Here is a 13218-nt window from a genome sequence, read left to right as displayed (position 1 = left end):
TACATTTTCAGAACTAGACACTGAGTATATGAAATCTACTGCAACAGAAGCCATTAAAGGGCTAGTCACATGCAGTTGTACAATTTTATTTTCCTAGCATTCATTACTGTTACAGTTAACATAAGAACATAAGAGAAGCCAATGTTGGATCATGTTAGCCAAATTGCCACAAATTACTGCGAGCCAGTTTGATGTAGTGGTTAAGTGCACGGACTCTAATCTGGGAGAACCGGGTTTGATTCCCCACTCCTGCACTTGCACCTGGCTGGATGACCTTGGGCAAGCCATAGTTCTGATAAGGGCTGTTCTTGAAAAAGAACAGTTTCTGTCAAGAGCTCTCTCAGCCCCACCCACCTCACAGGGTGTTTGTTGTGGGGAGGGGAAGGGAAAGGCGTTTGTAAGCCGCTCTAAGACACCTTTGGGTTGTGAAGGGCAGGGTATAAATCCAATCTCTTGTATACAGGGGTCCCGCTTCTTCCTGAATCACCAGAAATAGACTCAAAGGCTGGCTTTAATATAAAATGGTTTCGTTTACTGAAGATATCTCACAGGCATACAACAATTAAAACACACTCACAATTACACAGATCTAGGAAAATTAGATAGAAAGGGATAGCCACAGTCGCATTAGCAGGATGTTACATTGAGGAGCAATACTTTACCTGTCCTTGGAGGGATGAAGCGATCCTTGGGAAAAATAGGGAGACTATGGGGTATTAGGGTCGTGTCCTGAACCAGCAGAAACACGTGGAGACTCTGGCAGCACTAACCAAGAGTCGTGGAGGTGGGGTGGGTGTAGAGGTCAGGAGACAGAGAGGGAGAGCACATGGCTGGGTGCCCTCTTTTATGAGGGGACTTGGGGGGTGGGCTAAGCTGGCCACATCCCCTGGCACACCTCCTGCTGGTCCATCCCCAAAGCAATCTGCAATAGCATCAGAGAAAATCCTTTTGTCTATGTGTGGCGGCTTAACAGGAAATGGCCTACCATATGGCAAGAACTGCCACACAGATTTATAGGAGCCTTAACATGGTAGCAACATGTACAGCAACCTCAAATACTTTTCTTGAAAGTAGCAATATATGGTGCCAGATGGCAGTGCAAATTCTTAAAGTGAAAAGAGACTATTGTTAAATCCAAAATATTAGTGAATTATGTCACCAAACTCTGTCAAGCTCTGTTGGTTGACTATCGTATGTGGGAGAAGGAAAATACTAAACTTTGATGTAGCTCCTGTATAATTTTGTTTTAAGCTTAGTTTTCTGAAATTCAGATGTTAACAATTTGTAGCTGATCTCCTGGTCACATTCAATAACACAGAGTGGATTCCCCCCCCCCCCGCTGCCCATAAAATTCCTAGCAGAGCTTTTTCCTTGCTTTGTTAATACACACTCAGTCTTGCACAAACTTCAAAAACCTTTTGGGGGAAAAAAAGACTAAGTTTAAGAAAGCCAAGTAGCTTCACTACAGTGCACACTAATCAGACATTTGAGTAGTGTTTGAAAAACCACAAACACACAGGAAAAAGAATAAGAAGTCTGGAGATTTAAGACATCTGAAGGAGGTTCTCCTTCCTGAAAGCAGATGTTTACATCTCTGATTTATTAGGATAGCTGCAGCAGTAGCATTTCATGTTAAGTTTTCCAATCAATCGTGCCGTTTTAAACATACTATCTATTCCTGATGCAAAACAAAAATGTTTCAAGGAGCCTGATACACTAACTGGGTTAGTTAATCTCTCCCCCAGTGGGGGCATGGGGAGGTACTTTTTAAAAAAAATCTAAAATATGTCTAGCTGGTTTGAATTTTATACAGATAATTAAAGCAGCCAGTTATCAGATCTTGGTAGGTAGACAGGTCATAAAAACGGCCCTTCATCCTGTGTGGTTTATATTAGGGCCACACAGGATCTCAAATCTATCCCATCCCTATTTCTTCATGGTTTAATGACAGCAGGGATATACAAAGAACACCGGCGGGGGGTCCTCTCCCTTTCTCAGTCCAAGACCAAAGGCAAAATCCTCTTTACCCCAAAGGCTGCATAACTTTGAATGTGGAGTAAAATCCAACTAATTATTGGCATCATCAAGCTTAATTAGGCTGCCTGATTCGACTGAAAGTCAGTGTAGTGTAGTGGTTAAAGGGTCCCAATCCCTAGTCTGCTACGGGAACCTCATTAGGTGACTTTGGGCCATTTGCACTCTCTCTGCCTAACCTTCCTCACAGGGTTGTTGTTTTAAGAATGAAATGGAGGACAGGAGAGGAATGACCATTAATGATTTTGGTCCCTACTGGGGAGAAAATCAGGGACAAATATTTAAATAAATAGATCAGTACTTTTGTTACCATTGGCACCTTCTGCATGTGGGCAAAGGGGGAAAACCCAGCCAAATTAGGCAATTATTCTCCCTGCCTGGGATTATTTTCATCCCATCTTGATACTCCAGAAGGGGTTTCAAGGAGGCTAGTTATCTGTAAGTGATCCAGCAGAACCCTGACCACTGAACTGCCACAATACAAACATTGAAAAGACACAACAGCCACCAACTATTTGGGTGCAAAATGCTGTGGCCAGGCTTTTAATGGGTCTCCCAATGCGGGAGCACATTCAGCCTGTGCTTAAGGCACTGCACTGGCTACCGATAGCATACCGAATTTGCTTCAAGGTGCTGGTTCTTACCTTTAAAGCCCTTTATGGTCAGGGACCTACATACCTGAGGGACCGCCTCTCCCCATATGTTCCCCAGAGAGCACTATGATCAGGGTCTGAGGGCCAGACCTGTAGATTTGAGGGGTAGAGCCTGCGGAGGGCAGGGTTTGGGGTGCAGAGGGACTTTAGCAGGGTATAATGTTATAGAGTCCACTGCCCACAGCAGCCATTGTAATAGCGGGGAAATTTTCTGTAGGGGAAATAATATGGTGTGGCTGGGGAATTCAGTGATTTCTGGGAGATCTCCAGGTCCCACAGGGAGATTGGTAACTTCAGTGACCATTTAAGGGAAGACTGGGATATATATTTTGGCAACTCCAGATTGGGATATGTATTTTACCTCAGGACACATTTAATGACTCCCAACAGCAGCAACAAACTGTTTAGAATGTTAGAGGTAAAGGCCAATCAGGCCGCATATGCAAATGTCCTATGTGTTCCGACTGGCTATTGGGGGGAGAGGAACAGCAAACTGTTTAGAATATTGGAGGCGAGATTCAGGAAATGCAGCCAGTGGATAGGGACAGCTTCTGAGTGACAGATCAGGGAGCCAACTGATTTGGGAGCATGTGGAATGTTCAGGACAGTCCATGACCAAAACTGAATTGTTATATCGAGAGATACCGATGTTTTTTGGGTTCTATTTACCCAACCCCCCAAAATACCGATTTTTTTTTGCACACCCCTAGGAGAAACCTAAGATATCTTACACCAGTGTTCTCCATTTTATTCTTGTCTCCCTACCACCACAGCGCCATTTTCTATGTCAGTATCCAAACCCAAAAGAAGGTGCCTTACAACAAGAGTCATTTTAAAGGGTCAACAGCATAGAAGTCTCTAGGGTTAGCTGAAAGGTCAGCTGCAAGTTCTATTACACCAGCCACAGGAACTGCTGCTTTAATCAGAACAGCCACATTATAGATTTAAAAGCAGAATGTCTGCTAGAGGACAAAAGCCCCCTTGATAATCTGGAAGAGGTAATAGATCCTGAACCTTAGCACTGTTACCTAGACCTGGGAATAAACCCCATCAAACAACAATGGTAGATCTGTTTAGGATTGCTGCTTAAATATCACAAATTTAGATTATTTTTTTTACAGGCAGTTGGTATGTAATAAACTGGTACATGCAATACCCTTTTAAAAAATACACCCAAAGAACTGATAAAGATTAAAAAAACAAACTATTTTGTATTTAAAGATTTTATTTTAATTCGCCCCCCCTTACATAATGGTGTTTGCAGTATACATGCCCTTCAAATCAGTGCTGATTATAATGCACACCATTTAACTTGTACAAAGAAAAACAGGCTTTAATTCCCTTTTACAAAATTAAACAAAACCAAAATTTGCATATAAATTTGTAGACATTTACACACATTGTTTTCAGAAATTCTTCACCTCAAGGCAAGTATTTTATAACTTGGAGTGTTACTGCTTAGGTGATTGTACCTTGCGCTGTGCACCTTTAGAGTATTGAACACAGAAAGTTTAACCCCATTTCTCAAATTCCGGTTGTATTTGAAATTCCAGAATTACTTTGATGTTACCATTATTTAGGCCAACTTCTTGTTATCAATAGAATTAAAGAACTCTCCACAGATCTGCTTTAAATTTACTCTCAAAAATCCACCCTTCCTTTGAAAATCAAAAGCCTTCAGTGGCTCTCAAGCATCCATTCAAGCATCATACCATTCCACATCTTTAAAAAGGTAACTATTTCAGATTTTTACAGTAATTTTCTACATTGTGCCATGACTAACTGAAAAAAGATGCCAAATCATTGCTTTGATCAAAATAATGTCATGTGTAAAGGTCTGTAATGTATTTCTACTAGAACTGCAGGTTTAAATAACACAGCAAGCAAGCCTAGGAGGTTTAACCTATGAAAGACTATGACCTGAGAGCTTAGTATGGCAAATGACATTTTTAAAGTGGCTAAAGCTTTAACCACCACTTCATTAAATACATGACAAAACAATTAGTTGCATCATGACACAGAATAAGTAACAACAAGATATAGCAACTACTCAGGAGTGTATCCCTGCATTGTCTTCTATATGTGTTTGAAGACGGAGGACATGTTGTATGCACCTGACTGGAATGAGGCTTTAGACTGGCATTCCTTAATAGGATTTCAAACACACACAGAAGTCTAGATTCATGAAATGCATTCAAAAATTGTACAGTTAATGAAACATTACTTTAAATTCAGAGTCTTCCCAAAGAGATTAAGAAAGCCAGTTTATGCAAATGAAGAATGTGCTATTTAATATAATAGAGAACAGGTAAAAGACATATAATCGTGCAAATATGATTCAGTTTGAGGGTCACCATCTTGAAGCATGTTGCTTCCAAGGAAAAATGGCCACAGTCACATTCCTTGGAATACTGTTTTTAAAATGCATGTCCAGTTTCAGGTATGGCAGACAACTTAAAAGCAACAAGATCCATTGCCTCCAAATCCTCCCTTACTATCTTTCCCCCTCCAACGTACCTACAAAGAAACAAAGTTAAATACAAACTAGTATGCATGCAGTTGCCTTGCGAGAATTAAAAGAAGATCAATGTCAGTTTTAAGATGGACCAGGGCGCTAGTCGGGGGGGAGCTCTCAGGTACGGAGCTCCGGAAGAGAACCTCTAGGGGGCGGGGCGGTCACGTGGTGAAGCCCCGCCCCCTTCTTTACCCCGCCCTCTGCTTCGATCCTCATTCCGTTTGGGAATGAGGATGAAGCAGGAGGGTAAGTAGCCGGGCCTTCTGACACACTTCCGGTGATGTCAGGGGGTGTGGCCTTCTGTCACTTCCGGTGATGTCAGGGGGCGTGGCATATGCAAATAAGTTATGCTAATGAGTTATGCTAATGAGCTCCGGCAGCTCTTTTTCTACAACAAGACCCCTGAGATGGACAGTTTGAAAAGTGTGCCTTGAAGTAATATGCAACATTGTTTTAGCTACAGATGATTTCAAAGGGCCTGGCTGTACTGTTTGGGTACAATGCTGGCTTTTTAAAAAAAGACAGAAGGCTGTGTTTCCTTCACAACACACAAAAGTAGATTTCTCAGGGTGCTCATAAATAACTTTAAATATAGCTCCAACATCTGATATGGTATGTGCTCTTCATGCTAGTTCCCTTCTTTTTTCCCCAAGCTTCTGATTGGAGGAGAGCAGTGAGCAACTGGAGAAACTAAACTAGCTATGTAACAGTTTTAGGATTCCCTAATGAAGTAGCCACAGCAACTCCCAATGCCAAGAGACCATGTTACTTCAAAAGCATCTTGAGACTTTTGTACAACAGAAGACAGTTTGATTCTTCGGCCCAACACCTTCAAGTCCCCATTTCCATGGGTTAATAGACTGGACTGAAGTTCATGGAAAGCTTGCATCATCCATCTCAAAATGAGATACAGTGACTGCCATTATTGTTCTCCCGTCTATAAGAATTACACAACTGTTTCAAAGATAAAAACGTGGTTCAAAAGTTCTCTCTCTCTCTGACCTAGAGCTAAAAAATAAACCCAACTCTCATGTGATTTGGTAACTGCATTTAACTTTCATTCTTAGAGAAAAGTGATAAGACAATACTTCTATGCATTTTTACAAACTGTATGATGTGCACATATAACTGAATATCATTTTCCCCTGGTCCAACATTTAAGTTCAATAGTGGAACACTACAAATTGTGCTTAAAGCATACAGATACATGATAACTAAGGATGATACCTAGAAACTTTAAGTTTGACCTGGATTGAAACCTATTCAGTTGCAGTCAGCTGAGCACTACATTTGAGGAGCATATGCAAGACTCAACACCCTTTGAGAAAACATGTTAGCAGATGCTTCAGTTTTTAGCCTCAGTGAATGCTCCATGTTTCCTGTCACTGAAATTAACAGCAAACCTCTTGCTTGTGTGCCAGTCTCAGTGTGTACATCAGAACTCCACAGAGTTTTGGATCATAGTACTTGACTTCTAGTCCCAAGGACCTAAAAATCAGTTTTATTGCAAGACATTCCAACAAGATGGCCTTAGGAAAAAAAGGTTTAATTCATTCAATAACCACAACAACACACACCTTCTTATAGGTAAGACAACAGTTGTGAAAGGAGAGTGTAAAAAATACAGACTTTCTTTATATACACCAATATATTCCTTTCACAGTCATTATAATATACTCCATAAGGCACATGAGTCATTGCTACTATTAGATTAAATACAACCAAGATCATCTCTATTCCAATTCTTTCCTTGCAAAAACCCACAACCCAGAAAGATTTAAAACCAAATGCAGGACTTGATTAAAGGGGGGGGGGGAGAACAACACTGCTTGAAAATTTCTGTGATGCGTTTCTAAACATGGGGGGTCAGTGAGAGGAGGAGGTTGAAAAAAATACAATATTCTCTCTGACAAAATTTTAGAACTGAGAACTTAGAGGAGTGACAACAGCAAAGCTATGTGTGTGTGTGCACACATGCACACACAGAGGGGATACTATTAAGTAGGATACCATAGCAGCATGGAAACTTTGAATACAACTAGTTTAAGATGTTTCCAAAGCTAAGGAATATTAAACACAACTGAGATTTCACCATTTAAGAATGTATACCATTAATAGCCCTGTATGTGTCTTAAAACATTGTAGAAAATTCTTTACTTGAACAAGAACCACTCCATATTATTAAACTACAGAAAAGACCTCTGAATATTACTACAGTGCATTATTATCCCCCTGAAAGGAACAGTACAGCACAGATTAAAGTTCATCTAGCACAAGACTTAATACCTGTGAACTGCTGCTTTGGCTTGAATTTAAAGAATAAAGGACAGTCCAACCACTCCAACTTCCAGTGAACCAACAGGAAATTAAAAAGAAATCAAAGCTTGCTGGAATCGAAGCTGTATTTCACTTGTAATTTTAGGAGGTAAGTGAGATAGCTTTGATTGGTTCTACTGGGGATTGGATCCCAGTCCAGACATGGGGAAGCAAAGAATAGACATGATTGACCACCACATAACAAAATCTGAATTCCATACTAAAAAAAATAAATAATTGAAAAGAGTTCTTCGAAAAACAGTGCTTTAACATTATATTCTTAATTCGAAGATACTGGTGCACTATATTTTCAAGTACACTTACGTTTCCAGTAGCGAGTGCATCTATATGCTGTTGAACAGTGTTAAATGACCCAAGAAAGGGAATTAACAGAGCAGTTATACCCATCACTACTGTTACTAACCAAACTGAAGAGAGGATCAGTGCATAGGAGAAGGTACAGCCAGGAGAGGAGTACAGAACACATAGCAATTCATACATTCTCTCCTGGACAACTCAAGGTCACGGCAACACTTCTAGCCACGTCACGTTAAAGGGAATTCTTTTTTCTCATTCAAAGAGTAAGTGGAGGGTAATATTTTTCTCTCTGATTATATCAAGATGAGATGTTTCTGAGCAGTCTGAAGAACGGAACTACCTAAGAATCTTACTCCATTCCGTTTTCTTCATAGTTGAAAAGCTAGTTATTTTAATCAACATTATGCTGTATATGTGACGAATCAAGACAGACAGATAACCACGGCAATCCTGAGGAAATGCAGCTCCTCAAAGAAATGCAGTCATCTATTTTTATCATTAAGGAGCCGATTTGACTCAGAATGCTTTCCTTGACCTTCTAAACACTATGTCTTTCTTCAGAATGGCCTAAACTATATTCAAACACCTGAAGTGCCTCTGAATTGCATACCCTTTAGTAAATTTAACCTGTCTTGGGTCATCTATACAAAAATGTTTCAGCTTTGCCCCAGCATTGTTGCTCCACCACAAAACACATGAATAAAAGCAAGATTTCCAGGGCTGGGTCATGTAGAATTAAAGCTCTGTGGCATACATTAATTAATGTTGTGGCATTTTGTTAATGAAGACCCTTAGAAAGATGCAAATTAAATAAAGGTCAGAAATCAGTAAAAGTATCAAATCAGGCAGAATAACTGCCTGTATAATATTCTGTAGCATTGGTTCAACAGCACTAAAAAGTACACTTCAGTAACTGCAAGAACGTGGGATTTTTATAAGACAGAAGTCAAAGTTTTATCAATCTCATTTACTAAATTATACACAAATTTCTTCCCCTTCCCACATTTTTAAAAATAAGAATTGTTTGGCTTATTTAGTATATGGTATCAGTAGCACTCAGCTACATTAAAAACAATAATAACTTTTCTACCAATAATTATATCCTATGTGTGTATAACTTTTGGAAAACCATCCAAAAGAACAACATTTGACTTATAGCTTTCCACCTCCATTTTATATGCTTTAGCAGCCAATTAGAATCATGGTACTTCACAAACAAACATATGTGCTCCACAACAAGTACAGTATTTACAATGCAAGAAATTGCCAACAACAATCAGACAGCACTCTACAAAAGAAAGCTGCTCTCGGGGGAGTTGTTGCCTTGCTGCTCTTGTTCAGTCTTTATCCAAATTTTAGAAAATGGAACTAGATTTCAAAAGGAAGGGAGCTGCATAACAGTATTAAAAGTTCTCCTTTTTGCGTAGATGCTTGGTCGACGAATAACTACTCCCTTAAAAAGCAACAATGTCCAGTCCACTCCAAAGAGAGCCAGCTTAGGAAGAGATGTACCCTGAGCTAACTAAAATCCTCTCACAGTGCAAAGAAAGTTGCATTGCCCATTTCCAACTCTGGTTTTTGCAAAAGCAAAAAAGAGTAAGAGTTGCAGCATTCCAAGTGGCTAATATGAGCTCTGGGGGCACTGCAAACATTACAGCAACAGCTTCTCCAGATTCACCAAGTTTATGTCCATCCACTGGATATTCAGCAGAATTATCTCAATGGCTTCTCGGACACATTGGAGTTGAGCAGTCTCCTCCGACTTAGACTCAAAGAACGCCTTCACCTGTAGAAACAAAATACTTGTAAAAAAATCAGAAGGATAAAACAAACTTTTCCTGGTGCATCCTTGGTAGCCTAAAAGTAAGTGGGAAGAAATCTTCCATTTAGAATTGAATGCCAATTACACTGTAAATACTGAAAATCAGAATAATCGGAATAACGATCTTATTACACACTTAAAAAGTTCAACAGCAGTCTCTTAAATTTCTAAAGATGTTGCATAAGTTATTACTTAGAGACTAACAAGAGTACAAGAACAGACAGTGGAAGCTGAGATAATTTAATGGCACAGGACCTTGACCCCTACTATGCGTTCTCTTGCAACCATGTCAATGACAGTACTCCCCCCCCAAAAAAAACCCGTACTTTTGTGAACATTCTTTTTTCAACAAACCTCACGCAAATGTTCTTCTGTTGAGAACTGATGAGTTGTTGAAGTCACAATATTTTGAATTGTGAATGATCCACTGTGAAATCTGAAAAGAGAATGAATAAAGATCAACTAGTATTTATTTTAAAAATATTTAATTCATGCCAGATATGTTGAAGGTATATGGTATGTGACAATATTCAGAACAACCAGTTTTATAAATAGGAAGCCAGGAGATTTATCTTAGCTGGCAAAACAATATATATAAAATGCCCTGTAGAATCTATGGGACATTGTTCTAACTCAGGAGGGCAGGCAACAGCAAAGCTAGAGAACACTCTCCAAGAACACCTACAAGCTTCACAGACACGGTGTTTTGAATTATGCTTGGCAGCTAAAGACAAGACACTGAAATAGCAGCGTACTGTGAAAGGAAGGGTTACCGCTCAGTTACTGAACATCTGCTTGGCATGCAGAAGGCCTCAGATGCAACCCCCAGCATCTCCAGTTAAAATGAGCAGGTAGTAGGTGATCTGAAAGACCTCTACTTTGGAGAGCTCCTACAAGTCTGAATAGCCAATACTGGCTTTGGTGGACCAATGGCCTGATTCAGTAAAGGCAATTTCATATGTTCATATGTGCTCTTAGTCAGTAAGCATATATTGCGCTTCCATGACCAAGAAAGTCTCCCTGTACACATGCTGCAAGTGGTTAAGACGCTGAACTGCAGGCTGTGGAAGGTTGGTAGTTCAGCAGTTCGAGACCCGAGTGTGCTACATGACGGAGTGAGCGCCCGTCTCTAGTTCCAGCTCCTGCCAACCTAGCAGTTTGAAAGCAAGAAACTGCAAGTAGATAAATAGGTACCACTTCAGTGGGAAGGTAACAGCGTTCCGTGCGCCTTGGTGTTTAGTCATGCCGGCCACATGACCACGGAAATGTCTTCACACAGCGCTGGCTCTTCGGCTTTGAAATGGAGATGAGCACTGCAACCCTGGAGTCGGATTCGACTGGCTTTCGAGCAAGGGAACCTTTACCTTTACACATGCTGCAGTAGTCAAATGTTTCAGAGAATGGGGGGGGGTCACTTAATCAGATGCTGGATGTGAAAACCTGGTCAGCAGATACACACACACACACACACACATGTTACCTGTCAAGACCACACCACTTGCATTTCTATGTAAAAACTCAGAAGTATGTAAGATGGTCAGTCACTACAGCTATTATAAGTGATGTTAACTGCAAACTGTTCCGTGAGAAAATGCTGAGAGATTCAAGAATAGTTTGAAGATGTAGAAAACTTAACAGTATTAGTAGTACCTCTTAATTTAAAAACCTAGCCCTATGTTGTATGGTTTGTGTACTGAAGTAGAGTATGTACACCTACCCATACATACAGAGTAAAACAGAATTTATTATCACTACAACTCAAGAAGAGTCTTACTTTCTTATAAGTTGTTCCCAGTTCTCTTTGACGAAGTCCCAGGCCACTAAGTGCCCGGGCAAAGTCTGGCTGACTGTTCTTATAACGAGTGAAAGATCCTGTGATCTAATCTGGATTCCTTCAAGACTTGTTTGCATCAACCTGGGGAGAGAAAGCAGCCTAAGTCAGAGACTTTTCAGAGATACACCATCATGAGTCATCTGAAGTGGGTGCAGTGCAATGCATTGCAACTGAGGAATTTCCTTGGCTCCATGCCATGCAGCAGTCAAAAAATTTATACTCTAACCTAGGCAGTGTTCTTTTCCTCTTCGCTAGATAGATTCCTATCAAAATTCTGATCCTTCTATGATTTTCTGTGTGGTCACAGATCAAGATTCCAATGACCTGATAAAAATCCTACACAAAGTCCTGAAGCACACTGTGGAAGTCTTTCAGAGGCATTATTATTGTCTAGTTAGTGGTGTTCCCCAAGTAGTCACACACCTCAGCATATAAATTCTGGCAGGTCAAATTTATCTTCATTTCAAGGTGAATGCCATGCTCCTAACTGTTCCTTTCCAGCATGGAAAGTAGTCTGCTGCAATACCAGCATTATAAGCATCACAACCCTATGAAATACACTTATATCAGAGTGCCCAGTGCTTTAAAAAGGATAGGAGGAACACTGGAAACTACATGATCCAGAATTTCTTGAGGCTGCTGAGCATGCAAAGGCAATTTCAGAGAGTCACTTTAGCCCTACACAGACACTTTACAAATGTACGCAGGGAAGGTTAGAATCACATCTACTGGCTCCACCCTTTCACCCAGCCTCCATGTGTTAGAGAAACCACCCTGAATGGGCTCATGCACTCAGTGTGGCACGCTACATGTGTGCAATCCATGACCTATATTTTTCCAAGGTACTTTCATACATATAGAGCCTATATGTGTTGGCTAGGGGTGTGCATTCAGTAAAGCCAAAACAAAAAAACCTCTGAAAAATGTATTTTCGGCATTTTTCAGGTATTTGGCATACTGAACCAGATTCCCTGATCTGATTCGGCTGCTGAATATTGAATGCCAACCCCCCACCCCGAAAATATTAGGCTTTTTTTGGCTTTTTTTTTTGCATTACCGAAAACAGGCATGGCAGGGGTTTAAACTTTAAAGGGCTCCCCTTACCTTATTTTTCCCACTGTTATTGTCTCTTTCCCGGCCTTTGCTCTGCTTTCCAGGAGGGAGGGGGAAGAGGGACCTTACAGACAGCCAATCACTGCAATGCATTAGCAAATGCCACTACAGCTTGCAAGGCTGTTATTGCTGCTGGCTTCATTTGTTGAAGCCCAACTACTAGCTTGCTGCTTTCCTAGGGGGAGGAGCACTGGCCAATCGGATTTGGCATACTGTTCTCTGGCCAATCACAGAAGTTTGTTCCTTTTTGAAATACTTCTTTGTATGACCAGAGAGCATAAAAGCAGGGGTCTCTGGCTGGCTGACTCCATTCCTGTTCCTGCTGCTGAGAGCGAGCCTGGGTTGGAGATTGTGTGGCTGGCTTCTGCTTCAGCCACTGCTCTCAGCCTGCTTTCCTGCTGCTGACTATTGGACTACTTCAGATCACGATCCATCCTGCCTGCTGGGCAACAGAAGAAGACTGAAGACATCACTGGTTTGACTTATCAGGGCCACTTAAAAAAAAATCTTATTTTGTTGTGGGCTGGTGGGTTTGGAGCCTGGGTGGTGGTGGGTAGGCCTCTGGGCCCTAGGGCCACTCAAGCCTCTTCCTGGTGTTTTTTTTTTTTTTTGG

At 40.8% G+C, this 13218-nt stretch overlaps 1 protein-coding gene across 1 annotated transcript in view; it reads right to left on the bottom strand.

Moving 5' to 3' along the window:
• Positions 1 to 5554: 5554 nt before the first annotated feature.
• LNPEP (leucyl/cystinyl aminopeptidase) overlaps positions 5555 to 13218 on the bottom strand; it is a 70453-nt gene continuing 62789 nt past the window's right edge. Inside the window, exons 16-18 of the mRNA XM_015407565.1 lie at positions 11433 to 11573; positions 10013 to 10094; positions 5555 to 9622 (exon numbers count right to left, since the gene is read on the bottom strand). Of these exons, the coding sequence (XP_015263051.1) occupies positions 9488 to 9622; positions 10013 to 10094; positions 11433 to 11573 (358 nt within the window). The 3' untranslated portion in view covers positions 5555 to 9487. The remainder of the gene's footprint in view (positions 9623 to 10012; positions 10095 to 11432; positions 11574 to 13218) is intronic.

The sequence above is a fragment of the Gekko japonicus genome, unplaced genomic scaffold (assembly GCF_001447785.1).
Source record: "Gekko japonicus isolate JY-2015 unplaced genomic scaffold, Gekko_japonicus_V1.1 scaffold1144, whole genome shotgun sequence".
In the NCBI taxonomy this organism is placed as follows: Eukaryota; Metazoa; Chordata; class Lepidosauria; order Squamata; family Gekkonidae; genus Gekko; species Gekko japonicus.
The sequence above is the reverse complement of the archived record's forward strand: the minus strand, read 5'-3'. Positions and strand labels throughout refer to the sequence as shown.